The sequence below is a fragment of the Micropterus dolomieu genome, linkage group LG08, assembly GCF_021292245.1.
Source record: "Micropterus dolomieu isolate WLL.071019.BEF.003 ecotype Adirondacks linkage group LG08, ASM2129224v1, whole genome shotgun sequence".
Classification (NCBI taxonomy): Eukaryota; Metazoa; Chordata; class Actinopteri; order Centrarchiformes; family Centrarchidae; genus Micropterus; species Micropterus dolomieu.
Window position 1 is genome coordinate 22,687,795 of NC_060157.1, and position 26,124 is coordinate 22,713,918.

General features: G+C 41.2%; 2 protein-coding genes across 5 annotated transcripts; one reads left to right on the forward strand and one right to left on the reverse strand.

The window, feature by feature from the left end:
• Positions 1–494: 494 nt before the first annotated feature.
• On the reverse strand, positions 495–17,953 carry mbd6 (methyl-CpG binding domain protein 6). Of its 3 annotated transcripts, none has more exons than XM_046056482.1 (13): positions 17,747–17,952; positions 16,544–16,768; positions 15,535–15,674; positions 14,474–14,576; positions 13,029–13,200; positions 7,762–10,179; positions 5,822–6,807; positions 5,294–5,402; positions 4,970–5,115; positions 3,289–4,041; positions 3,004–3,056; positions 2,722–2,788; positions 495–1,962 (listed from the first exon to the last, which is right to left on the reverse strand). In XM_046056482.1, the coding sequence occupies exons 3-13, from the start codon at positions 15,648–15,650 to the stop codon at positions 1,891–1,893; spliced, it is 4,995 nt and encodes a 1,664-aa protein (XP_045912438.1). In that variant the 5' UTR covers positions 15,651–15,674; positions 16,544–16,768; positions 17,747–17,952; the 3' UTR covers positions 495–1,890. The 3 variants fall into 3 exon arrangements, with proteins under 3 accessions (XP_045912438.1, XP_045912439.1, XP_045912440.1); XM_046056483.1 differs by lacking the exon at positions 17,747–17,952 and adding an exon at positions 17,376–17,721; XM_046056484.1 differs by lacking the exons at positions 495–1,962; positions 2,722–2,788; positions 3,004–3,056 and having other exon boundaries at positions 3,419–3,722; positions 3,860–4,041; positions 17,747–17,953.
• Positions 17,954–19,963: 2,010 nt separating this feature from the next.
• Positions 19,964–25,572, forward strand: stac3 (SH3 and cysteine rich domain 3). 2 transcript variants are annotated; one of them, XM_046057408.1, is made up of 13 exons: positions 19,964–20,305; positions 21,025–21,065; positions 21,619–21,697; positions 22,151–22,304; positions 22,448–22,545; positions 22,689–22,749; positions 22,917–23,014; positions 23,214–23,283; positions 23,579–23,628; positions 23,774–23,856; positions 24,032–24,083; positions 24,169–24,306; positions 24,735–25,572. In XM_046057408.1, exons 2-13 carry the CDS (start codon positions 21,058–21,060, stop codon positions 24,840–24,842), a joined length of 999 nt encoding a protein of 332 aa, XP_045913364.1. In that variant the 5' UTR covers positions 19,964–20,305; positions 21,025–21,057; the 3' UTR covers positions 24,843–25,572. The 2 variants fall into 2 exon arrangements, with proteins under 2 accessions (XP_045913364.1, XP_045913363.1); XM_046057407.1 differs by having other exon boundaries at positions 19,964–20,293.
• The last annotated feature ends 552 nt before the right edge of the window (positions 25,573–26,124 follow it).

Below are 26,124 nucleotides of genomic sequence, written 5' to 3' on the forward strand. Positions count from 1 at the left end.
ATGTGCAATTTAACTCAGGGTGAAGGTCTGAGATTCCTTTTTTAAGCTATCACACACATTTCTTGCTGTCTTTGATGTTATTTCAGTCTTCAATAAAATCTTCATTTTACAATGTGCGAGTTAAAGAAAAACTCCTGTACCAGTAAACGTCGTCACAAAGCTGCTCACATCCTTTTCAGAAGACAGCAATCAACACACGGCACATTTTCTGTAAATAGTTTAATATTAAATAAAAAAAACTCCCATATAAAAAGAAAGCTACAGTCCACAATTTAATCGTCTTTTTAAACATAAGTATTGAAAGCAAGGGGTAGAATGAGAAAAATACTTAATTACAATTCCCAGAAAAAATTCACAATTCATTGTTTTCTCTCGTCTTTCTCTAACAATATAAAATCAAAATAAAACACATTAACTGTACATATATACAAATCTCCAAGTGTAGAAATTGCATAATCTGCTTTCTTTTTCCACTTTTCTTTATTCTTTTTTTCTTTAAATACAGCTAGAGATGCCAGTACTCTTGGGGCAGGGCAGTGTGTGGAGGAGAGGTTAAACAGTGATATGAGGAGACAGAGGGAGGATAGCACTCCAAATCCATAGTAACACACAGACTTAACAGATTCACGTAAGACGTCATCGCTTTCTGCGTTTTAAGTTTACCAGCCACTCGTTCAACCAATCAAAGGACATACTGTACTTTGTTTAAACTCGGGATTCCTGCAAATGTTAAAAATTCAATACTTTTTCCAGACACTCATCTCATGGCAGGGCGGTGTGGGCAAAGTATGGGTGTCGACAGAGTGTCTCCATCACACCACAGCTACATGTAATTCTTTACATCAACTAATGACAGCAGGTGAAATGTAAGTGGGTTGCCAAAATGTGACAAATGATGCTGACAGTCTTTTTCTAAATTGTTCCAGATATGGTGTGGATCTGTCTGGGCACCCTGACACGTTATGACATGATTCAAAGTTGTACACAAAGAACATTTTAATTGAATGTTTTCTCAGTTCATAAAAATATTAGTGACGTACAAACCATAAAAGAACATCTCACAAGACACGTGGAATTGTGATTAATTTCTTTGAGTGTGAAGAAATCTGATAAGGTGACCCACATTATTTCCTTGGCTTGTCCCATATAAAAGGTTATTTTATTCTATGAAAAAAACTCAAGCCTGTTCCTTATCTTCCAGCACCTACTGAAAACCTTTCAGAATGTTTCTGTGAAATATAACTGCTGCGTGTCTCTGCAAAGAGCCCTTTATCTTACCAACAGACAGGGTCTCGTGTACAAAAAATGAAAATAAAGTCAGCTAACGGATGGTGAAGGGCTCAGCAATAGCACTGTTGTCCAACACATACTGCGACACATAAAAAGACACACACATCCACATACATACAGACACACTTTCAACAGAGAGCATCGTTCAAGTAGATGGGCTTTATCCTGACTCACAGTTACACACTGATGAGAAGAAAACAGTACTCTTTTTGTGTTTTCTCACTGATATAATTCTAACACCAACCATAATTAACAGATCTCTGATCACAATGTCAAGCAACCATTATTTTGTGAACTAGACCTAAGAGAAGACCTAAGTGAAAAAGTATCCTCAACATTTCTCATCAAATTTTTTTTTTCAGTTTTTATAAATTAACTTTTCAGACTAGATCTCTCTCCCATGTGTTTTTTTTTCATAGTGGTTGCCATAACAATGGTTGACATGACAACAGCATAATATTAGTGCAGTTGAAAAAAAAAAAAAAATAAGACAGGTCAAAACAGTGGTGATGATGGTGGAGAGATGGTAGGGGGAAAGAGGAGAGGCGTCTGGCCGCCTCCGATTGGTGAACCGCTCTGACTTACAGCTCCCTCCACCAATCACTGCCTTTGAGACCTGGCGCCTCGTCGCCTCCTGCCGCGGACCGACCTCTCCGGCTTCAGCAGTGCTGTCTGGAACAAGAAAGAGAGAGAAATTACAGTCACATCAGCCTTATCTCTTCCCAGCCCCTTAGCGGAGGAATGTTTTTACCACCGCGGTCAGAACTGCACAATCATTTCCAGCATGGAAGAAAAACCTCTCTCCTCAGCAAACCCTTCATGTTTGCTTTCCATCCCAAACACGCTGCTTCTGACGTTAAAAGTACATTCTTGACCTTCGAAACAGCAGTTGAGAAAATAATTTCACCACAATACCCATTTAGGACTTTTTTTTGTCAAGAATCAACTTTGAACCTCATATCTTAAGCTAACATGGACATGGAGAAATCCTTAAACACTAACACTCACTGTTTTAACTGAGACAAAAATAGGACTTGTTTTAAAGTAAGACAGCTGGAATTAGTCTGACTTGAAACAGTTCAATGACATTTTTCCTGCATAGAGAAAGTAAGTCCTTCCTCCAGCTCTTAACAAAACTCTGACGCTGTCTTCATGGTAGACATTATTTTCTGGTGAGCGTTGTGCTTTGTGGATTCTGTCATTTGTAACTGCAGTTGCGGCATTACGCTAATGTGGTGAAGACTGTATTGTAACCAGCACAGTGCAGAGAAAGACAAGTAGAAGAAAAGAGCCGGTACACATGCACGTGTACACGTGATCAGGATGGTACCACCTCGCATCATTTCGAGCCAGGAAAAACACTGGATACTAGTGAATTGTGGCTGATAATTAAACCGCTTTGTGAGTCACTGAAGGGCAGCTGGGTCTTACCGTAGCCTTGGTTTCCTCTAGTGCTGTAGCATCCACATCTCTGAAGTCTTCTAACACATTCTGTAGCCTGATACACAAAGTAAGAAACACATTAGACATTACACATCATAAAAGAGCCAAATAAACCTGATAGGACAGTTGGTATGAAACATCAGAAAAGGCATGTCTAGTGCACAGATACATGGGGCCACTATTTTTTATTTTTTACTGGAAATGTATTTACCTAGGTGATTTCCTGCCTAGAGCATGTCTGAGTAATGAACTGTTAACAAGACAACTTACGTTTGTTTCCTTTTCCTTCCTCTTCTGGCTCCACCTGCAGCGCCTGCTTGATCCTTGGGAGGTAGAATCAGAAATCACATTACAAAAACATGTAAATACTCTTCAGCTATCAGAGGCATACAAATGCAGCACTTCAAGTCAATCAAAATGCTACATTCCTCCTTTTTTTGTGTTTGGTCCGTGCCAAGAACTGAATTCTGGTGTCTCAGCAGGATAATTATGCAGTCCCACTTTGTGATAAAATCTTGTATAAGTATGAAGGAAACAGGAGACTCTGGCACTCACCCTTCCCTGTTCGGTGTGCATCAATGTCCCAGCTGTCTCCTCATTGGGCCTCCCACTGCATCCATCCCTGGGACTGAGGTACCCTGCCTGGGGAAGATGCCCCTGCCTATCCACTCCTGCCTCCACGTAGGGGCACACAGCCGCAGCAGGCCCAGTACAGTCTGTCTTAGCCTCCTCCAAGAAAATGGGTGGCAGAGGAGGCTCTGGGTGGGTATGTCCCTCTCCCATGACCGGTTTCCTTTGTAAGGGTGAAGTAGACCCGTCTTCAGTGGGTTTGGGCGTTCCCTGGGCCGGGGAATGCACTGCTGCTTCCAGGCTGAGTCGGGATAAGTCTGGGTTGCGGAGAGAACAGGCCCGACGTGGGCTGAGGGAGACTGGGGCACTTGCCTGGGGCAGAGTTGGGACAGGGGTGTGATGCTCCACAGGGAAAGAAACTGGCGGTAAGGCACAGAAGGGTGAAGTGGAGTCAGATGGCCCCAAGTGGGCCCTGTCTTCCTGCTCTTTAGCACTGACTTGAAGGAAGGAGGTATAAATCGTGTCCATGAAAGATGTGTAAGGATCAATAACAGACCTGCCCTCAGATACTCGCTGTGGGGGCAGGGTGGGTTCTTGTGCAGGGGCTGGAGCAGGCGCAGGACTGGGAACCACTTCTGGAGCGATCTGACTGGCTGGAATGTCTTCCTGCGGGGCAGGGCTTTGTGTTTCCTGCAATGAGACTGGCTTCTCTCCTTCTGAGGGTGGTGCAAGATTTAGCTGAAGGAAAAAAGTTGAAGCAATCAACAAAGATCCCAAAACTAATGTTAGGGATCAAGCAGTGTGTTTTCTCATTGATGCAAAAGCAAATTATCCACATTTCCTGACATATATATATAAATCCTACAACAAGCCATAGACAATTCAGCCAGAAAAGAAAAAAGAAAAAAAGAATAATAATTAGGATGTCCTGATCTCAAGCCGAGTCCTTCAGCATTGTATATCTGCTGATAGAGAGTCGGCTCGAATACTTGTATTTACATAATGTCTATGTCTATAATATCGATATATATCCGATACACTAACAGCAGTACACTGCTAAATTTGGAATTTGGCAGACCTTTTTCACATGCTACTTGATCCAAATAGTTAAGCATCTTGGTTTAAAAATATCAAGTTTTTAGTAGGGCAGAACAATTGATCGAAATTTGATCCAATTCACAATATGGTAGAGTGCAATATCCACATCGCAAAAGCTGCAAGTTTTTGATAAAGTAAAAATGTGTCACAAAATCCCATAATAAATCAAGCACTGTGGCGCTACAGAGATTCCCCAGCCTACAAATCATATTCTCCAGACAAAAGAAAACATTCTCGTTTGGTACAGAACCCAGCCAAAAATCACATCATCATTATTATATTTTCTTAGTTTAAATGAAAAGCAAAAATGATTTCCACTAAAACTGTGACTCAAATAGCAGTCTCTGTCGCAATGTTTTTTCGGGGGGCATTCAGCCCTAGTTAAATCATAGATACGATATAAATATATAAATATGAATAATAAGTTGCGCTCCTTTGTGACACTAGCAGGCTGAGGTGGACAATACATAGCAAATAAAGTATCGGATTTTGATTGACTTTATTTTTATAGACCGCCCCATTAAGGCGGTAACCTCTTTACCCACAAAGCTACAGGCCAGTTACCCACCTGTATGTTGTTGAGCAAGTTGATGGCTCCATCAGGACCCTGCAGCAGAGGCATGCCCAACGCAGAGGTCTGGACCGGGGGCAGGAGGATGGAACCTGCTCCGATCCCCAACATGTTATGGAGGCCTGCGATGCCAGAAAGATCTCCTACAACGACACATTTCATAGATGTACTGATATAATGGGTTACTGCTATGGAATGCCTGCAATGTTTAAAGTTTTAAGAAGGTAAGCAGTTGGTCATTTTTGCTGGTGTCATTTATTTAATTCCTAACAATGTTTACAAAAGAAAATGTAGTAGTGTTGAGAGTGGGCACTAACTCACCTAATACAGCAGAGTTAAGCAAAGTGGGCAGTAACTGTTGGAGGATGGGGTTGTCCTTGCCTTGGAGAGATAGGGGGATGAGGGTGTCAACACCAGCATCAGTAGGTACCTGGAGAAAAGAGTAAAGTGGAGGGTTTGAGTTTCAAGCAAGCAAAATACAAAACAGTGAATCAAACAAAAAAAAAGGAGATATATATTGGTCCAGAGTAATACAGAGAGACAAGAGTCAAGACAAATCTTTTTTTTTTTTTTATGCAAAATTTAAAATGTGAACTAAAACATGTGCATTCACACCTGAGGTAAATTGGGATAAACAGACTGTAACCAAAACAAACAAAACATGTAGTTTGAAGAGGACTTCATTTGAAAATAGTATAGAGAGAAATCCTGTTTTAGCAGTAGAGGAAAATGGTTTATGGTTTTGGCACAGGGGGAAATGATGGAAAAGTGGAGGAGCTCTCTCTAGGTTTTTCTAGTGAAATTAGGATGCGCTCAGAGAAAAAAGCTACAGGAGACAGGGGAGCCTACCTGAGGTTGGGTATGTTGGGTTTGCTGTGCAGGAGCTAATTGGGTGTGGGGAGGTGGGTGGAGCTCAGCAGAGCTCAGGGCAGCACTGAGCAAGGCAGGGCTGAGGGGCAGGAAGGCTGCGGGGGGAGGAGGAAGAGTGGTGGGAAATAGCAGAGACTGCAGGGCTTGAATAGAGCCCTCAGCTCCAGGATGAATGGGGAGAAGGCTCTGGACGACTTCCAAGAGCCCCGGGCCCGATAGGGTTGATGGATCCAGGAGGCCAGAGGTCTTATCCAGGGTGAGGCCCTCTAATGTGGTGGGTGGCTGCTGGAGAGGAACTTCCAAGCTGACCTGGCTCAAATGACCCAGCCCAGAGAGAGGTAACAAAGACGCCTGCTGTTGCCCAAGCAACAAGGAAGCCATGAGCAGAGCCTGAAGGCTAGGTTTTTCTGTTAGCCCTAAATCAGCTTCCTGTCCTGGAGAAGGGGTTGGGAGCGGGTTAAGCAGGCCCAAAAGGTTCAGAGGCAGCTCCCCTTGGGCACCACTCAACAAGGGCAACAAGGGAAACAGAGGATTGTTGTTTATCTGTTGTTGTTTCTGTTGTTGATCCTGGTTTTGCTGCTGTGTCTCTTGTTGAATCAGTAACTGCTGCTCTGATTGCTGCTGCTCTGCAATATTCTGTGGTGGTTGTGGTGAAGCATTGGCAGGGGGTATCTGTGCATGTTGCAACCATAGCCCCCCTAGAGGCAATGAAGCCAAGACCGCAGGGTCCAGGAGGGATGGTAGACCTCCTGTGGATGACAGCAGCTGAAGCAGTTGCTCTTGGTTCATGAAGGGGAAGGCCTCTGCCAGAGGTAAGGGAGCAGTTGAGTCGCCAACAGCTGAAGGTGTAGGAGGACTGTGAGTATCGCCAAGACGAGAGCAGATAGTATGCCCGGGGCTGGTGGCTGCTGGAGATTTGGTCACTATGGAGACCTTTGGATCCACACATCTAGGCTCCTCTGGCCCTGGACAAAAGACATGAATCATTCACATCTATTCAGGCTATCAGTAATATTTTATACAAGCGTCTAGAGCTGGTCAGTAAAATGTTTCATACAGGTTTTAACTGTGGTGGTGACAGTAAGCTACAAAACAATATTCAATTTACAAGCTGGCAAAAACACATCAATAAACTGTGTTCACTCATATCGATTCAGAGAAACACCCTGAAGGGCGCAACCTTAAGAAACCGTTTATACCCCTTGCCCTGAACCTAACCTAAGAGATACCATCAGCTGATTTAAAGGGAGCGCTCACAACCACACAGAAAGTTCATATTAAAGCTAGGGCAGGCAACGTTGGAGAAACTAGCAACAGACAGTTGGATTTTGAAAGTATCAACTCAAAAAAGCCCCTTCTCCCTTTGTGGCTCCCTCCAATCACATTTTTATGTGCATGAGTTTACAGGCAGGATGCACGCAGATAAGTAGGCAGACAGGCAGGTAGCCCAGCCAATCATTTTGTTCGGGCCGAATGGAATTATTGCCTGGGCTTATTATAAGCCTGCTACAGCCACAGATACCAGATTGATTTATTTTTTTTATTTCAGAGCATTTCATTTATTGATTGCCACTAGGATGAAAAGAGAATTTCAACAAGTAACAAAAAATGCTTCTGAAATTCATTACCTACCCTAGCTTTAATCAGAAGAATGAGAGAATTTTTATTTCTATATGGATACATGTTCAATAAATTGCCAAGCTCTACAAACCATGCTACTTCAATATGGTAGGCAGGTACATTTATTTGTCACAATATAACAATATAGTGAAACTGAGTTTTTTTTAACTCCCTTCTGCTACATAGCAGACAATATACATTAATACAGAAGCAATTATAATTTTATATTATTATATATGCATTCCATAGCTATATCTTAAAAGACTAAAAACACACTTCAGACTGAAAAATATCCTCACCTGCAGTGAGATTTCCTTGGGGGGACATCACAACATCAGTGGTACGGACGGAGGAGCTGCTCTCTCCCTGGGGCACAGTGGAAGATGCTGCGAGAAGGGCCAGGACATGGTTGCTAAGATCAAGAGGTTTCGGGGAGCTTGGTATCGCAATAGAAACACTGCCTTGAGAATGACTCAGGTCCACTGATGAAGATATGCTGTTACTACCAATATCTGCTGCCACAGTGCCCTGTGGTGAGGTTTCCCGCAATCGTCCCTGATTCTCAGTTGGTTGATGCTTGTCTGAGGGAGTCAGGGACGCATGCTGAGATGGGCTGTTGTGTAAAGCTAAACTTGAGTTGGGCAGCACTGTAGAAGAAGGAGAATGTCTCTGTAAAGGACTTGATTTAGTGGGCCGAGGATGTGATGGAGACTGCACTGATCTGAACTGAGAGGAAGTGGGAGGAGAAGAAAGCGGTTGTGGCATGGAGGGTACAGGATTAGTGTTACTGGTTCGGCACAGCGACTGAGTCTGTGGGTGCCTGATGTTAGAATGCGGGGCGGGAGAAGAGGGGGACCGTCTGGGGCTCTGTTTATTAGTGGGTCCACTTCCTTCAACAGACACGGAACCTGGCTGAGATGAAGCAGAGTTCGATGCGGAGGCTGTGGCCTGTGCATTCTGCACACTGAGCAGGTGTAACAGAGCAGACAGAGGCTGAGTTGGAGGATCCAAGCCAAGAGGTGTAGGTGTCAGGCCTGTAGTGAAATCCAGAGCCTCATTTTGTCGAGGAGGCCTGGAAAGGTGTGCCATCTGTCGGGGAGCAGGGAGCCTTGGCATCTGCCCTGGGAGGAGATGATGATGGTTTTCTAACATTACAGCATTCTTGTTCTGCACAGCTGAGGTAGAGGAAGAGTGCGAGGAGGAAGGGAAGGAAGAGGAAGAGGAAGAGGATAAGTTGATAGCTGTAGCAGAAACGGCGTCTCCTGGCGGGGTTTGCCGAGGCCCATTAACCAGGTGCTGGGTGTCTCTTAGCATGCTGAGCACTGTGGGAGATCGCCGTTGCCTCTTCCTGTGCGACGCATTGCGCTCTGCTGTGGGAGGCAGGTGGGGCAAGGAGGAAGCCAGGGACTGGGCCAGAGAGTGGGATGGAGGAAAAAGGACGGAGGAGGCTGCTGCAAGGGAGGGATGGGGAGGCCTAGTCGAAGCGATGGAAGAGGGAGAGTGGCTGTTATGTAAAGTGCTGTTTGTTACCTTTGATGACTGTTGTTGCTGTGCCTCTTTCAAGACCTCCAGAGAAGAGGGCAAGCTCACCGGGTTGGTAGCCACATTTGAACTCTGGCCCTGGTTAGCCAGCTGAGCCTTGGCAGCCGCAGAGAGCAGGCTACTTGCAGGGAAAGAAGCTGGGTGTGGCAGCTTTCCCTGATGGCTGTGGTGGTGGTTCAGAAATGGCCCCAGAGGTAAACTCGAAAGACCTGCAGAGTTCAACCCAAAACTTGGTGGCCCTGGGCTGGGGGTTGGGCTCATGGTACTCTTTGAGGGCTTCGAGGAGAGAGCATGAGGGTTGCTACTGCTTTGGTTAGTCAGTAAGGAGGGGTTAGTAGGGATAAGGAGGTGGTGGTTATTAGTGCTGCTGTTGCCTGAGTTCTTAAACTGCTCCAAGATGTCTTCCAGCTTGTACTTGGGGAAGTGGGGGCTGGGGTTTGGGGAGCCACCGGAGAGAGGGGAATGTGGAGAGGAAGAGGTGGATTTCCTCCTCTGAGGCAAGTTACTTCCCATCAGTCCTCCTCCTGCTGCTGGTGTTGAGCTTCCTCCTTGCTCAGAGAGAGGGGAGGGAGAGGCTGAAGGGTGGCGGGACCGCTGGTGAGGAGACACACAGTTCATGTTATGGATAGAGGGAGAGAGGGAGGAAGACGGAGAGAGGGGGGAGCCTCCCACAATGACACCATGAGGGTGATGAGCGTGAGTCTGTGCTCCTCTTCCTCCTCCACCCATGGTCATAGGGGACGAGGAAGGAGGGGAAGACAGGGGCCCTAGCCGAGGAGAGCCCGGAGTCTCTGGGGTTTTGGGTGTTCTTTGACCTTGACTGACGTTCTGAGGTGTCGGGGTGCAGGGTGACCTCTGGGCATGGCTGTAAGCTGGGAATGAGGTGCTGGAGGAATAGCTGGACGAGGCAGGGATAGGAGGAGGATGGTGAAGCCTTCTCAAAGCCTCTAGAGGATGGTGAGAGTTTGTGCCCGTGTGAAGGACAGGGGAGGAACCATTGTAAGGGAAAATAAACTGGTGGGAGGATTTGGGGCTGGCACAGGGGTTTGGGTGAAGGTTGCTGTGGGGTCGGGCTGGGACTGGATGGAGTTTGGGATGGTAAATGCCATGGTCCTCTTCTTCCCGCTCCGCGAGAACCCGCTTTGGATCGCGGCTGTCCATTCCAGTGCTCATCTCTGAAAGTGGATACACACACACAAAAGGCATTTTACTAAACTTCTGTAATTTATGATATAAAATGTACAATATGACAGCATTATTTACTTTCATTAAAAGGTAGTGTGAATCACATAATTACTAAAATGTAACTACAAAGGTACTTTTTGGTTAGTATATAATTGCGTACATCATATGTTCATAAGTCTTGTACATACAGTGGGTATAGAAAAGAATCACCCCCCTGTAAAATAATCACATTTTGTTGCTTTGAAGCCTGAAATGAATTGTTTCATTCAGCTGTATTTACTCAGTGCAACTTGGTTGGAAAAAGGATCACCCCCTTGTTTCAGTATTTTGTTGAACCACCTTTTGCTTTAATTACAGCCTTTAGTCTGTTGGGATATGTCTCTACGAACTTTGCACATCTAGACGTTGCAATATTTGACCACTCTTCTTTGCAGAACTGTTCAAGTTCAGTTAAATTTGATGGTGACCGTTTGTGGACTGCTGTCTTCAAGTCATTCCACAGATTTTCAATGGGGTTTAAGTCTGGGCTCTGACTAGGCCATGCAAGGACATTCACCTTTTTCTCCTTCAACCACTGTGTGGTCAGTTTTGCTGTGTGCTTTGGGTCATTGTCATGTTGGAAGGTAAATCTTCTTCCCATTGACAACTTTCTGGCAGAGGGCAGCAGATTTTCCTCAAGAATTTGACCGTATTTTGCCCCATCCATTTTTCCTTCTATCCTGACAAGTACTCCAGTCCCTGCTGCAGAGAAACAACCCCATAACATGATATTACCACCTCCATGCTTTTACTGTAGGAATGGTATTTGGATGGTGAGCTTTATTGGATTTTCACCTGACATACTGGTGTTGAGGCCAAACAATTCAATTTTAGTCTCATCTGACCAGAACACCTTTTTCCACGTGTGGCCTTCCTTGAGGAGTGGCTTTTTTCTTGCAACCCTCCCATACAAGCCACATTTGTGGAGAATGTGAGATTTTGTTGTCACGTGCACACAATGACCACTCTTTGTCATGAATTCCTGCAACTGCTTCAGAGTTGCTGTAGGCCTCTTGGTAGCCTCTCTGACCAGTTTCCTCCTGGCTCTTTCATCCAGTTTGGAGTGACGTCCTGACCCAGGGAGGGTCTGTGTTGTACCAAATACCTTCCACTTCTTAATAATAGACTTCACTGTGCTTCTAGGCACTGATAAAGCCTTTGAAACTTTTTTGTATCCATCTCCTGACTTGTGCCTGTCCACAACTTTATCCCAGAGATCTTTTGACTATGCCACCCATAGTTGATTGTTGTCTTCAGTTGCACTACCAAGGACTGAAATGCTTCAGGAAAAGCTTGTTTCATGCTGAGTTAATCAAAATGACCACAGCTGATCACAGTTGAAAGTCAATTGGCTTTGTGTGCTATTGAGAAGGTGATTAACTACACCTGGTTGGGTGTACAAGTCATTTTTAGGAGGGGGGGTGATTCTTTTTCCAACTCAGTGATTCTGTTTTTTAATTTGTAATTTTTTTTCTGACAAGTTGGTATTATATCTTTCACTTGGATGTTGTAAGTTGTAAATACAGCTGAATGAAACAAAAACTGTGTCTGTCCGTTTTCATTTCAGGCTGCAGAGCAATAAAATGTGATTATTTTACAGGGGGGTGATTCTTTTCTATACCCACTGTAGTCATGAGGGCTGTTACTTGAGGTCTTTCTGTGTGATGTAGAAATCTGTAGTCATGTGAGATCTAACTTATTCTAAAGGCACATGATCAAACTGATTATGTGCTTTTTATTTTCCCAGTACAGTCCTATAGTTAGTTAATTACACAAAACATCCAAATAATTTAAAAGGAGTTCTCACATTTTGTCAAAAATATAAACAGTCCTAAGAACAGCAATTGAAACAGATGCACAGGACCACAATGATGGAACTATTCTGCTGCACAACTAAAGTTTTTTGGACTATAATAAGATATTTTGTTCCCAATGTGGAAGAACATTGCTGCTATTAAAATGTGGTTTCAATTCTGTGAGGCCGATAGCTGCTGCACTGCCCAGCACTCGTTTCAATCCCACACCCACCTGCTCTCACAGGATTTCCCATCCCACTCCCGCCTACTCCTGTTGGGGCTTCCGAACACACACCATCAAAAATTATTTCAATTGAAAATCTGTCTGGCCTTTCCCACACGGAAAATAAGATACATTTAGCTCTTATGGATTTAGCTTGAGGCAGTAGGAACTAAAACTGTATCTGAACATGGATAAGGGATCATAGTTTCTCTGATAGCTAATGCAGATTCCCATATAAACAGACACAAACATCAGATTTCAGAGTGAGAAAAGCAAGCAAGAGAGCGAGGGAGAAACTAAACTAAACGTCTGATTCTGTACTTTGCACATGGTTTACTGAAAGATAATGTATTTACATGCATGGTTAACAATAGCCTCTCATACTTTTAGAAATGAAAATGCTTCTCTAATTCAACCCACCATGATGAGGATACTGCCAAAAAAAACCCTCCCACACACATCAAAGCAAATTTGGGATGAGTCCTGCGGGACCTGCGAGATCATAGTCCCATTCCAGCACTCTATATACGGTCAGTACTGTGCAAACAGCACACTCAACACCAATATCAAAAGATTTGGTGGAAGAAGTACAGAGTTATTCCACCATCCACACCAAAATAAAAATGATAATCTCCTACAGGATGCTGGTCCGCATCGGTTTAGTAAGTCTGTAGAAATTAGTATAGAAACGTTATTTCTAGAGTTTTATTTGTGGTTCTTTTAGCTTGTTTTATAGTACACAGGTGCAGGAGTAGCACATCTCAATGTGTAAAAAATGTACCTGGATGATGAAGGTTTGCGAAGGGCAGCTGTGAAGCCTGCATACTCCGACACAGAGCAGCCATCGCTACAACTTTCCTGCGGTGGTTACACAGTTTGGTCATGTCCTGCTCTGCTTTGCCTAATGGCTGGCTGTGCTGCTCCACCTTCACTCCCACAGTGAAGTTGAAAACCTGCAGGATACCAGATAAATGAAAATTCTTTGAACTGCATCACATGTAGGACAGTTAAGGGCACCAGTGGGGTATTTTACACTCACAATATTAGTGTCACACATTGCTTATACTCATAGGCTATGCACACTCTTTTATATTTTTTTTACACACTTTTTATGAAGAAAAGGTTAGATAGCCATGATTCCACTCAATTGGACAAACACCATCCAAAAGGTTAGTCATAGATATTTAATTTAACACGTGTGGCGATGTCACATGCCTGCATTTCATTCATAGTAAAAACCTTGCAGGGCTGCCAATAATTACTATGCTACATTAGGGCTGAACAATTAATTGCATTTGCGATATTATCGCAAGATGACAAAACGAGATTTTCTAATTGCAAAGGCTGCGATTACACTCTGGTCATATGACATGCAAGAGTAAAGCAGTCTGCGGAGAAAGCATCAAGTCCGGTGTTGTCGGAGATTTATCAAGCTTGTCGTTTAGATGCCAGAGGTGTCACTTGGTTTTATTTTCATTGGCCAACTTCTGTACGTGTGTTTTTTTTGTTTTCTTGCTGGGATCCAGAAAACAAGTTGTTTTTGTTGAGAAATGGACTCTTGTGGATATTTAAACTGAGAGAAGGACTTATTAATTAGTGTTGAACTGTTTTCGTATTCTGTAGAACACACTGTGCTGAAATTCCTTTTTCTTGTTGCTGTTGGATTGCTGTAAGTAGGCCTACCTGGTTGTCTTTCGCTGAAATTACTATAAATTGATACTTATTCTCCAACATTGCTCAAAATAATTAATCTAATTCATGCATCACCTAATTTCACCATAACATAGGCTTGGCCTACAGGCAAGAACAGTGTGTGTTAATCTATCTAATATTGTGTTGTTCATACTATACACTGATTTTTTGCTTGTCCGTTTTGAATAATGTAGAAGATAAAGAGCCTAAAAAATAATTGCATATTAAATCGCAATACCGGTAAAAAAAACCAACCCGCAATTAGATTATTTTCCGTAATTGTTCAGCCCTAAACAGCAACAAACAACTAGTAAAACTCGCCACAATGGTCAAGTGAGTTAACAGAAGTCAAAAGGTCATCGCTATGCTGCTGAAATATGTGACAGAGTGTCACAGAGATACTAAATCTGAAAACCCAAAAGACCAGATAGTAGTGGTGATTTACTGTGTGTTTTCTGTCTGTATTGCCCACCATTACAACACACACATACACACACACTACAAACACATTTCAAACATACAAACCAGCTTTACCTTATGGATGATGAGTGGACACTCAAGACCACATTTGCAGGTGCTATCAGTCAACAGATAGGCCTTGACCTCTTCCAGAGAGGATAGGTTAGTGCCACTGGGACTGCAGAAAGAAGACAGGGACCAACTGAACACCAAACTCAAGGGAGATCTGAAATAAAGAGCAGCTTCTCCCCCCGAGCTATCAGACTCTTAAACTCTAATCCATCCTCAGCACTGCTCTAGTGATGATAGTTTATTTCTGTTTACCATTTTTCATAATTGATTTTTTATTAATGTATATTGTCTGCTATGTAGCAGAAGGGAGTTACAAAACTCAATTTCACTCTATAACTTGTTATATTGTGATAATAAACCTACCTACCTACCAAAGACACGTTAAAGCAAAGCTGAACACACCTCAAGATCTCCATATTTAAAAATCACATTAAGATTTGAGAAGCACTGAAAGACATCTACAGGGCTGCATATGCAAACTGAAAGGAGTGTTTTACATGGCTGCTCAGACTGTCATGCTATATTAGAGAAACTCTGAAATCCCATTTTAGCCTGAGTAATTTGAATGGGAACACAGGAACAGATTCTGTATGCCTCCCTTTGTATGTGTGAGACAAAAGAAGTCTCAGAAATTGAACAACTAAAGTCAAGTAAAAAGAAGAGAATCTGCCTTATTGAAAGACTTATTATACACTTTGAGAGTTGATTTGAAACTATGGTTACTTAGCTTGCAATATTATTATTACTATTAATATAAACAAATCTAGGTTACAGCCTATGTATGAATATGCTGCTGTTACATTAATCATCAAAATCTTTACTGGAAAAATAAGTACTTCATCTTTATGCAAATTTCTAAAACAAATCCACATAAGCCACAGTCATTCTTGGTCTTTCTTGGTAATACCACCCTAAAGATGTTGGTGAAACCAACATTTCTCCGGAATAAATTATTTTGCTTACATCCATACACATTTATGCACATATACTTTTACGTCCTTTCTCCAATTATGAATTATTAGCAATAAGTCTGCATATGTATCTGTTCAAGTGAATCAACCCACCTGACATAGATCACCTGCCCGCCCTCCACTCTCCTCTGCCAGCCAATGGGGATGTGTATTGCAGTGGTGTGGACCCCATCCTTGTCCCCACTGACAGTCTCACTGCCTCCCATCATTTTTTACCTGCGGCCTGCCAGCACCTTAGAAAAGTAGCAAAGTGTTAATTGTGTGCTTTGTGTTTTGCTTTAAAGGATTACATATTTTCATTGCTGGAAAATCATTATTCTGTTTTTGAAATATGTCATTGTCTAAAATGTTTTCATGTGTTATTTAATTACGGTCTATAGAAATCTTACAGCCTTAGTAGTACACAATACTGAATTTTACTTTTGAAATCCTTAAAATTTATAGTCGGTATCACTTTTGATTATCATTTTACAAGAGCTTTAAAATAGTCAAGTTTATTTTTATAGCCCAAAATCAGCAACGACTCTTAACCCTTTTGAACGTCTTTAAAAAATGTACGTACACATGCAACTATAATTAGTTTCATGCATCAGTGTAGTTTATTGTGCCTCACTAAATAAGTAAACACATACATGCATAAAGTGGATGAACGAATGTCTCTGCAGTGAAGTCTTCAGGATAATTAAAGCAACCTGCATGCCAAATGTGTGGGCCACATTCATCTGATTACACAACACCAAATGTCAACCTCAAACATCAAATGGCACCATGATGAAATTTGCCTAGAACCATGACAAGTGCATACAATAAGGGCTGCTAACTAAATGTATTGCACTATTTCAATGTCAGCTACTGAATGTTTACTTTCCAGCTGTCTTCTACCCCACCAAAAAGGTCTGGCAAAATGCCCAACATTTACTTTCATTATGTCTGTGTTCCTGAATATTCAGGCCTCTACAATGTCGTCTGCAACATTTAAAATCACAAACATAATGTAAACATATCACCATTGGGTGTGGCCACAGCAAAAAAAGAGACTGTTTTAGTTTATGGTCAAGTAAAGCAAAAAAAAAACAGAATAACTGAAACACATTTTGCATACCATGTCATCTTTGGGAAGCCAGGATCTGTTTTGGCTAAGGTATCCACTGTCCAATGTACATGCTGGTGGGTGAGAAGCACACAAACTGCCAGTAAAACCTGACTTGATGCCCAAACACCTGGACTTTCTTCAGCTGTGAGGCAGACTCTCAACTTAGAGGATGCCTCCTGCAGATTTATTTGTTCAGTTCACATCAGAGTAGGCTCTTGAGTGAAGATAGGGAGCCTGCAAAGAAAGGTGGAGGTGGATTATATAATCTGACAGGGGAAGCCAGGGTAAATAACTGATACATACAACATTACATACAATTTCCTGCAATAGATGTTATCTGAGCATACTTCAAAACATGATTACATCAGATTCATTACTCTCTCAAAAAGAATACAACTTCAGAACAAGCTGCGGCTACTTTGAAGTGGGAGGGTGTGTTTGGATAGGCCCGTGGTTTACTGAATGTTTAGCCACAATATAAGCGGCTGTCTTTCTAACAAACAACTCACAAGATAACACGCTAACAACATGAAAAGACCTTGAAATCAAATCTTGGTGGTATTCATCGCCTAGCTAAAGTCAACATCTCTGCAGTGTGCAGGCATGGAACAATATCACTAACTATACTAACGTTACACGACTGATGGACGACATGCTAACAGCTAGGTTAACAGCTAAGCTAGCAAGCTACCCTACTTTGTACTATGTTGTCGTGACAGCTGTCAGGCGCACAAAACACTCCGATGCAAAACTCTTGCGTGTTAGCTAGGGTAACAAGAAACGAGCCAGACACAATAATGCATCGGAACAAAATATGAATTTGATCACCAGATGCACTTACTTATTGACAGCCGTTTGCTAACGTTGATGTTAGCAGGACCTATCAACCTTTCTCTGCGTTGGCGAAGTTTTGGAGTGTTCGCTTTTTTGGCTCGCGGGAGAATCAAGAGTTAGCTGGCTAGCTGGCTAGCTAGCTAGCCGACTAGCCAGATAATGTTTTGAAAACGCCTGATACTTTAATAAATAACCGTGAATTATGTAATCCCACTATTTAAATCACGTATTAGCGCGATCAATCAGCTCGCAGCGTTTATACAACGTCTGCCAGTCCGATTTAAAAACAAAGGGCAATAACGCTTCATTTTACTGCGCCTGGGATCTCGGGGCTAACGCCGCCAGCTAGGCTAGCAGAGCTAACAGACTGAAATTTACTTGATTCTGGAGTGTCCCAACAAGACTGAAGGATGTCCCGCTCCCGAAGCACACTTATCCAGCCGTTGCGTTGGTCTCGGCTCTGCTAAACCGTCTTGCATTCAGGTGTATTCCGACAACCATTACGACCCACGTAATCCCAAATTCACAGTTTCCCACTGTTTTTTTTCTTACATATTCCGAGCAAAAAAAAAAATAATGGAGTTTTCTTTTGGGCATGCGCATTCCGTGCTCAGGGAGTATTGTACCCGACATGCAACGGGACCTTTGTAGTGTTCCAGACAGACAACAGTGCGGAGCTCCTTGATAGAGGACATGATAATGACAGAACGGTAACAGGCCCGGGATGCATGTCTGCTGCAGCTCAGAATAATGGCTTCATGAGCACCTGTCTACACTAAATTTGATCCCAGATAATATGTCATTTATCAAGATACAGAAATGAAAAGCATACTCAGTTACATAATGTGTATATATACATAGCATATATATATATATATTTTTTTTTTTATTTTTTTTTATTTTTTTTTACAATTTTTGAATGCATATCACATTCCATACCGCTGCTCAGAATGTCTTTTTCATTCCCTGTTTCCAGATAATTCTTCCATGCATACCTTAATGTTACATCGGTATATAGAAATGCCTGCGTTTGGTGTTGTCTTGTATTTCTGAATTAGACAGTCCAGTAAAGCAGGCAAGACTGCCATAGGCTCCAGGTTTGCCATATGGTAATTAGTGTGTGGTAATTTGATTAATTACAAGTTTGTTTGGTAATATTGAATGAACAATTAAAGCACAAAATAGACCTTAATTAAAATGACAGGGGACTTGAGGTGAGAGGTGGGAAAAAAGGGTGGTCATTACAGGCCCACAAACCAGCTCATGTCCACCCCTGGACCTTTAGATGATAACCTGGCCCTTATTTTGGTGACTTGATTTTAACTCTAGCACCACCACCAGGACAAAACTTCAATTTTCAGGTGAACCATTGGTTGTAATCACACTTGCTGTGCACATTCATGCTCCTAACATGAAAAAAACAAACAAACATGTGATTTAAGTGACTCCATGACCCACCTTCTAAAACCACCAAAAGGGTCACAGTGACTTAATCAACCATTTTATCATCTACTGCAGCAACACTTGCTGTGAAAGCAATAAGAGCGAATCTGTATCTGAATCTGCTATAATTAGTCCTAAAGAGTTTTAGTGAAATTATCCAGATGAGTTACCTACACCATGTACCATTCAGGAAGTTAATCCAGGCCCAGACCGTAAAAATCACTGTCATTGTGTATGTTGTAAAGTACCAATGGGGTACAACTTTGTACAGGGGACCTCAGGAACCTGAGGTGGTTCCAGTATATGTAGATTGACACCGTTGTTACAAAAGGTGCTGTTCATCATTGTTATTGTGTACAGTAATTACAAAAAGAATAAATACAGCTAAACTGAAAACCAGTCGAAGTGTTCATCTATTAGCCAAGGCATTTGTAAAAGACAATCGATTTTCTGTCCTGCAACAGTGTAAGTGTCATGGACAGTAAACCATACAGACACCACAGTCATTGAAAAATGTCAGTGACAATCACTGTACAATATCAAAATTAAAAAACTAAAAAGCTATGGATTATTTCATAACTTTCAAACTTATCACATTTCTTCTAATGGTAAACTAACTTCAAACAATTTCAATTTGCATCCAAAACTGAGCAGACCTAATTGCAAAACCATGGGCAAACATCGATGGTGTGCTGCTCTGAAGAAAGGTCAGGTTCATATTAGATACCCAAAAATAATTACAGTTCAAGTTCTTTTTAAGTTCCCCCCAAACGCCAGATTGTTGCACAGTAGCCTATACTGTGCCCTTTAAAATATGAATAGGTGCCCAGTAGTTAAAAATGCCTATAGTAGACATATTTAATACAGCACTGATGTGAATTATCAGTTCAAATGTTTAACAAAAGGTGACATACATGTTTTTGCATTGTTCTTTGTCTCCACAAAAGGACAAGGACAGCGAGCAGTGTGTGTGTGTGTGTGTGTGTTGCTGTTGTTTGTGAACAAGTGGGACAAGGGGAAAGAGGTGTGTATGAGTGTAATGAAGACAGAGGGAAACAAAGTATCTGATTTCCCCTCGTCATCAGTGCTCAGTCTGAGTTCCCCAGCTGTCGTGGACAGTCAGCTTGACACATGAGTGCTGAGCCTAGCACGCATACAAACACACTCACACACACACAAAATCATAGGAAAGTACACAAATACAGACATATGCTAACATCCGAGCCTGGAATCACTTTGGAAATCACCTAAAGAGACAATAGAGGCAATAAACAAAGGGCCCTGACTGTGAAGGTGTTGACAAAGAGTCCTGAGGGCCTGAAGTGAGGAGGCAGGTTGATCGGCTGGTTTGTTAGACTCAGATTCCCTGAACGTACAGCACTCCAGTCATCGCCAGCAGGCGAAGGACTCATTCACAGAGAGATTTTCCCACACAGTGGATTTTGTCATTTCTCCTCCGAGCTGCGTGAATTTTGACAAGAGGTACGTTCCAGTGTAAGTTTAAAGTTTGAGTTATTCCACTGCAAAATGTATTTGCGTGACTAAAGCATGTGGAAATCAGTTTATTCAATTTAGTTTCAGTAATGCTGTTTCATAAAGCTTTCAAATACTAGCTGAATAACTGCCACATTGAGATTTATTTTTGCCAATTCACAAAGATTGATTTTTATCGCTGTCATACTTTCTGGAATTTTGCTCTTTTGGTCTTTTCTCGACTGACAGAGGCAAACCAAATTTAGCTGTGAGGAGATTTAATTTCACCACCCTAGAATAGTTTAGGTCAAGTGGACAAGTGCACTCATTCAGTATGTGTGTGTAAGCGGGTGTGTAGCTACATGAAACTTTTTTGTTAAGTGTTCATACAGACACAAGAATACATGCTGGAAACAGTGTTTATGCTACTTTTTAAAATCATTATCCTCTGATAAAAATTAAAGGATGATAAAATCTTTTTCATACATTTTGACTGGATGCCATGTGAAGGCCAACCTAATAAATGACAAATAGAAATTCTAACTACAATCTAATTTCATTCAGTTGTTTTTCTATTTACATTAAGAAATATGCACATATTTCTTGGGGTGCTTTTTGATTCTACCAACCATGGCAAATAAAATTTACTGATTTTTGATGGTGCTTCTTCAAAAACAAAACTCCTCACAATTATTTACGCATGTATGTAATAAATACACATATATTGTATGTCTTTGTAGGCGGGGCAGTACTGACATTATCCACCAAACACCATGGACCAGTGAGTATATTTCCTGAAATCCATTCGATTACCTCTGCAATAGGAATATATTGCTTGCCCTACTTTGCTTGCCTGCACCTCTTCACCATCTCCACAAGCCTTAATTCAAATTCTAGTAGGCTAAACAGTCCAGACTGAAAAGCGCAAAAAACACATAAAGTTTTCAACCATATCTTCCTACAGCATATTTAAATACAGTAATGACTCCATGCTCATATGAGAAAATGCGTCATAGGAGTCTCCCAGAATAAATGATCCACCCTCAACTATTTTGAGGTGGAACGTTTTTGATATTTGATATTGGCACAAAGCATGCCTGTTACATCAGGTCACTGCTTGTCACCTTGTAACCCCAATTTCGGTCATTTTTTTGTTCACATTTCATGTTAAGGTTTAGGTATTACATGTTCACCTACTGACAAGCAAGAGGTCAGGTTTAAAAAACTGAAGGTGACACCTTGGAGAGACAAATGTTTCACGTGAAAGTCATGACATGTAGCTGCATGAGATGATCTGACTCATGGCTTTGTGTTTTCTTTTCTTTGTGTGTCAGGGAGGATGACAAAAACTCTGTGGATATCCACGACAACCCTCCCGCTCCTGACAATGTAGTGAAAGAGGACGGAGACACTGTGAGTGACAGCACCATGTCAACCCCCCCACCCCACTGTTAGAAGTGCCATTCCAGGGCCGTTTAAAATAGCCACCAGCTGGGGCAGGAACGCAGTGCAGCGTCAATTGTAAAAAAAAAAAAAAAAACAAAACAAAAATATGAGCCTTGACTTGTGTGTTTCTGTTTTTTATCCCCTTGAGATAAAGTCAATCTGAGACATCAGAACTTATACTGACTCTGGGTTGGTCGTTTGTTTTAATGGGTTCATCACTCTTCATACCAACACTTTTTGCAGAACAAATCTCTACACAACATCAAAAGTGGGCATACTTAAGAGCAAGACAACCAAAATAGTTCACACAAATTTGACACTGTCCCTTTCCAATGACCATGATAAAATTTAGACCAACATCAAAATGTGCACATTTATTGTGTTTTTTAAGTGACTGTGATATGCCCTTTGTGTGTCCAGGTCTATTTTATATATGAAGAGGAGGTGGAGGTGGAGGAGAAGGAACCAGAAACTCCAGAGCCTGTTATCCGGGTCAACGACAAACCCCACAAGTTTAAGGACCACTACTGCAAGAAACCCAAGTTCTGTGATGTCTGCGCTCGCATGATAGTCTGTATGTACTGGAAGCTATTATGTTATACTTATTATATCTTCTGAATGTCATATATACATACTATATATGTGATGTTTTATACTTATAATACTTAATCTTGCTTTCTAAGCAACCCAATTGCTGTTCCTTTGTTAATTTTTCAGTGAACAACAAGTTTGCTCTGAGGTGTAAAAACTGCAAGACCAACATCCACCATTCATGTCAGTCCTATGTTGAGTTTCAGAGGTGCTTCGGCAAAATTGTGAGTCCTATTCCTTCTGCTGGTATGCTCCATAAAAAAAAACAATATACTATGTCTAAAGTACAGTAGGCCACTAAAATGTAGACACATTCTAATTACTTTTGAAACATTGAAGCATGATGTCCTCTACTTGTTTCCTGTAGCCACCTGGCTTCAGAAGGGCCTACAGCTCCCCGCTGTACAGCAGTGACCAACCGGATTCAAGTGAGTCCACTGAATGGCAATATGTCTCATGTATATCTAGCTTTCTTAATCTTTTTATCTATCAGTTTAGTGTACGTGAAAGTGTACATACTATTTGCGAAAGTGTGTATTACCTAAAAATTTATTCTTAAAATTTTTTGTCTAACTGGTACTTTGTCCTTGACAAGATAACCCGAACAGGAACGATCCCGTCTTTGACACCCTGCGAGTCGGTGTCATCATGGCAAATAAGGAGCGCAAAAAGAATGAAAATGACAAGAAAAATGTGAGTACTTTTAATCAAACTTTTCACTCTAAAATTTTCGGATACATGTTTTTCACTCATTCATTAAATTAGCCCAACACCAGTAGAGGAAATTCAAGCACGAATGCAGACATGTCAGTATAAAAGCAAATGAAGGATTTGAAAGGATATGATATATGACGTTTGTGTGCAGTTCTGATTTACAATGGTTGTCCTCTAGATGATGATGATGATGGAGGAAGAAGAAGAAGAGAACCAACAGCCCAAAGACAATGAGGAGGGAGGAGAAGGTACCAAGATTATCACTATAATGATGGTTAGATGTGGTGGTATGTTTTGCGCTAGCTGTGGTCATAAATATAACAATTTGTACACATTTCTATATCCAACATGAAATTAATCAAATTAAAACACAGTTTCATTTAAAGTGCAGAAAAAACTGACCAATTCAACAAGGATTCTAAATAGCCGAAATAGTGACAATAACATGAAATGATTTGTTCTCCATTTTAATGTTACTGGATTTTAATCCTCCATCAAAAGCAAGGAATTTGTTGATGACTCTGATGCCTGATGTTCATACAGGGAAGCCTGATGATAAGAAGGAGAAAGGAGGAGACAAAGCAGACGACAAGGTAGGAAACAATGTTAATAAAACACTTCTGTTTTACTCACATGCAGCTACTAAAAGTTCTTCCCTTTTCCACCAGCTGTATGTGAGCATGTTTTGTTATAAATCAGTTGTCATATGCAGTAGAATCTGTGCTGTTTTGTCAACAGAGTAAGGGTACATTCTCCCAATCCCACTATTACCTGGCTCTCTACCGCTTCAAGGCCATAGAGAAAGACGACCTCGACTTCCAGTACGTCTGAATTCCCTAACATCCAGTAATAACAAGTAGTGTAAAGCATTTATTATTTTATTTATTCAATTAAACCTACTTTAAGTGAAATCTACACTTTTTTGGTTTTACAATGTAACTGTTAAACAAAAAGGCAGTGATAAAAGACATTTATTGAATGTGTGTTTGTGTGAAGCCCTGGTGATCGGATCACAGTACTGGATGACTCCAATGAAGAGTGGTGGAGGGTGAGTTTAACTTCTTTTAGCCTTCACTGGATCCATTAAATATTTGCGGTGAACCGGAGGATGAACTAAATCCCTCTATTTTCAGGGAAAGATGGGGGAGAAGACAGGCTACTTTCCCACCAACTACCTCATCAAAGTGCGTGCATCGGAAAGAGTTTTCAAGGTGACACGCTCCTTTGTAGGGAACAGAGAGATGGGACAAATCACACTGAAGAAAGATCAGGTACCAGCATTAACGTGTGCAAGTGTGCATTTAATTTAACAAGATGCAACATCTCTCTAATCAGATTTTGCACAAACACTGAACAATGTTTTTCATGTGTTGGTTCTATTGTTGTCCATTTGTAAGTTAAGGTTGAAAAGATCTCATATTTGCCAGTGTGTGCCAAGTCTTTTTTGTTTAGTCATCACTGGAAATAAAGGCAGACTTAAAAGAAACAGACATTTAGCATCCTTACATTAACCCGCTGCCCAAGTATATTGCTAATTTTATTGTCTTACTAACACGAAAACTGTAAAAACTGTTGAACCCTCAGTAGAAGCACATACAAATGGTGCACGGTGCCTCAATAAATATGTAGAGGCCTTGGTGAGAATGTATCAAGTTGATACAGATGCTCGGATGTTTATTTGTGCTGTTGTTGGTTTCAGATTGTGGTGAAGAAAGGAGATGAGAAAGGTGGCTACTTGAAGGTCAGCACTGGACGCAAGCTGGGCTACTTCCCTGCTGATCTGCTGGAAGAGATCACTGTGACATAAAAACCTTGACATGCAATTAAAGAGCCTGCAACACCCTTTAAATATCAGTACAAAATTGAGACGTCACTATTCTGGAGATCCTTCTGATCTTTCAGCTATGTTACATACATAGTCAAAACAGACTGTCTGTCACAGCAGAAAAGTATATGCTGTGATGGATTTGTGCCTTTGACACAAAGTGAAGCATGAGAAAGGAGAGATTAATGATTTAATCAGGTGATGTTTATGGCTTTGTTGTGAATACCATGGTAATGCAGATGGTCAGATGCTTTAAGTTTCTACGTGCTAAATCTAGCTAGCATTTAGGAGAGGTAGAGAAAACCTGGAGAGCCTTGCAAAAGGTCATAAATCAATTCATGAATTGATATGAATGTATAAGATTTAAGACATCAATATATATTCTAAATCAAGATGACAATACAGTTTTTAAAGTAAGTGGGCAGTTAAATCTCACATCAAATTAATAAAATGAGGCCATAACAAAACCTCTGAGGGCCAGATAGATGGTAATAAGAGTTGACAAATAGGAAACTGATGAAATCAAAATGCAAACATGAAGAACAACCACATTGAACTTTCAGGTTTTGTTTTGTTTTTAAAAAACAGCTATTTATTCTCATTTAACACTGCTGTCCATTTCCATTGCTTATGTGATCCATTAACCAAATATTTTGCATGGTAAAAGTTTTTAAATAATTAATGTCTAATAAAACATTGTTACCATTGTCAAGGCTATCTAGCTTCTTTATAGTTGTATAAATAGAGGCCTCAAAGCCTTATCAACATGTACATAGCTTTATATTAACAAATAAACAATGCAAAGAACATTTCCTAGATTGGGCTTGTACATAATTTCACTTGTGACCCTGACAAAAGCTATATGAAAAGAAAATGTGTTAAAACACAGCATAAAATACACTTGAATGTTTGCAAGTGTAAATGTTTCTAACATTAAACCTGAAGTGCATTTAAAAACTCACTGTGAAACTTTCTGTTTCCAAAAGGGCAACAGTTTATTTAAAACAAAAAGGAGCGAGAGATGCAGAGGAACCTCTCTTGCTGGAGTTTTATGCATGAAGCAGTAATGCAGTATGTGCACATCTTGTACCACTTGGTACAGTTGCTACTTCCACAGCCTAAACAGGAGTTTTAGCTCACGTCATTATCTGTGTTTATGTTAAAACTGGCAGCTGAAATCTAGTTTCAAATCGAGGTTGAGTGCTGTTATCAACTCTGGACAGAAAAAAATCAGGTGACCCAGCAGCAATTATTCTTATAAATA

What these genes read in the sequence shown, in the direction of transcription:
- mbd6 (XM_046056482.1), bottom strand. Translation starts at nt 15,650, where the DNA reads ATGATGGGAGGCAGTGAGACTGTCAGTGGGGACAAGGATGGGGTCCAC. An exon ending in CGCAAACCTTCATCATCCAG is followed by an intron (nt 10,180 to 13,028) that starts GTACATTTTTTA and finishes ATCCACTTTCAG; the next exon opens with AGATGAGCACTGGAATGGAC. An exon ending in GGAAGGAAAAGGAAACAAAC is followed by an intron (nt 2,789 to 3,003) that starts GTAAGTTGTCTT and finishes TTTGTGTATCAG; the next exon opens with GCTACAGAATGTGTTAGAAG.
- stac3 (XM_046057408.1), top strand. An exon ending in GAGACAAAGCAGACGACAAG is followed by an intron (nt 23,629 to 23,773) that starts GTAGGAAACAAT and finishes TTTTGTCAACAG; the next exon opens with AGTAAGGGTACATTCTCCCA. An exon ending in TCACACTGAAGAAAGATCAG is followed by an intron (nt 24,307 to 24,734) that starts GTACCAGCATTA and finishes TGTTGGTTTCAG; the next exon opens with ATTGTGGTGAAGAAAGGAGA.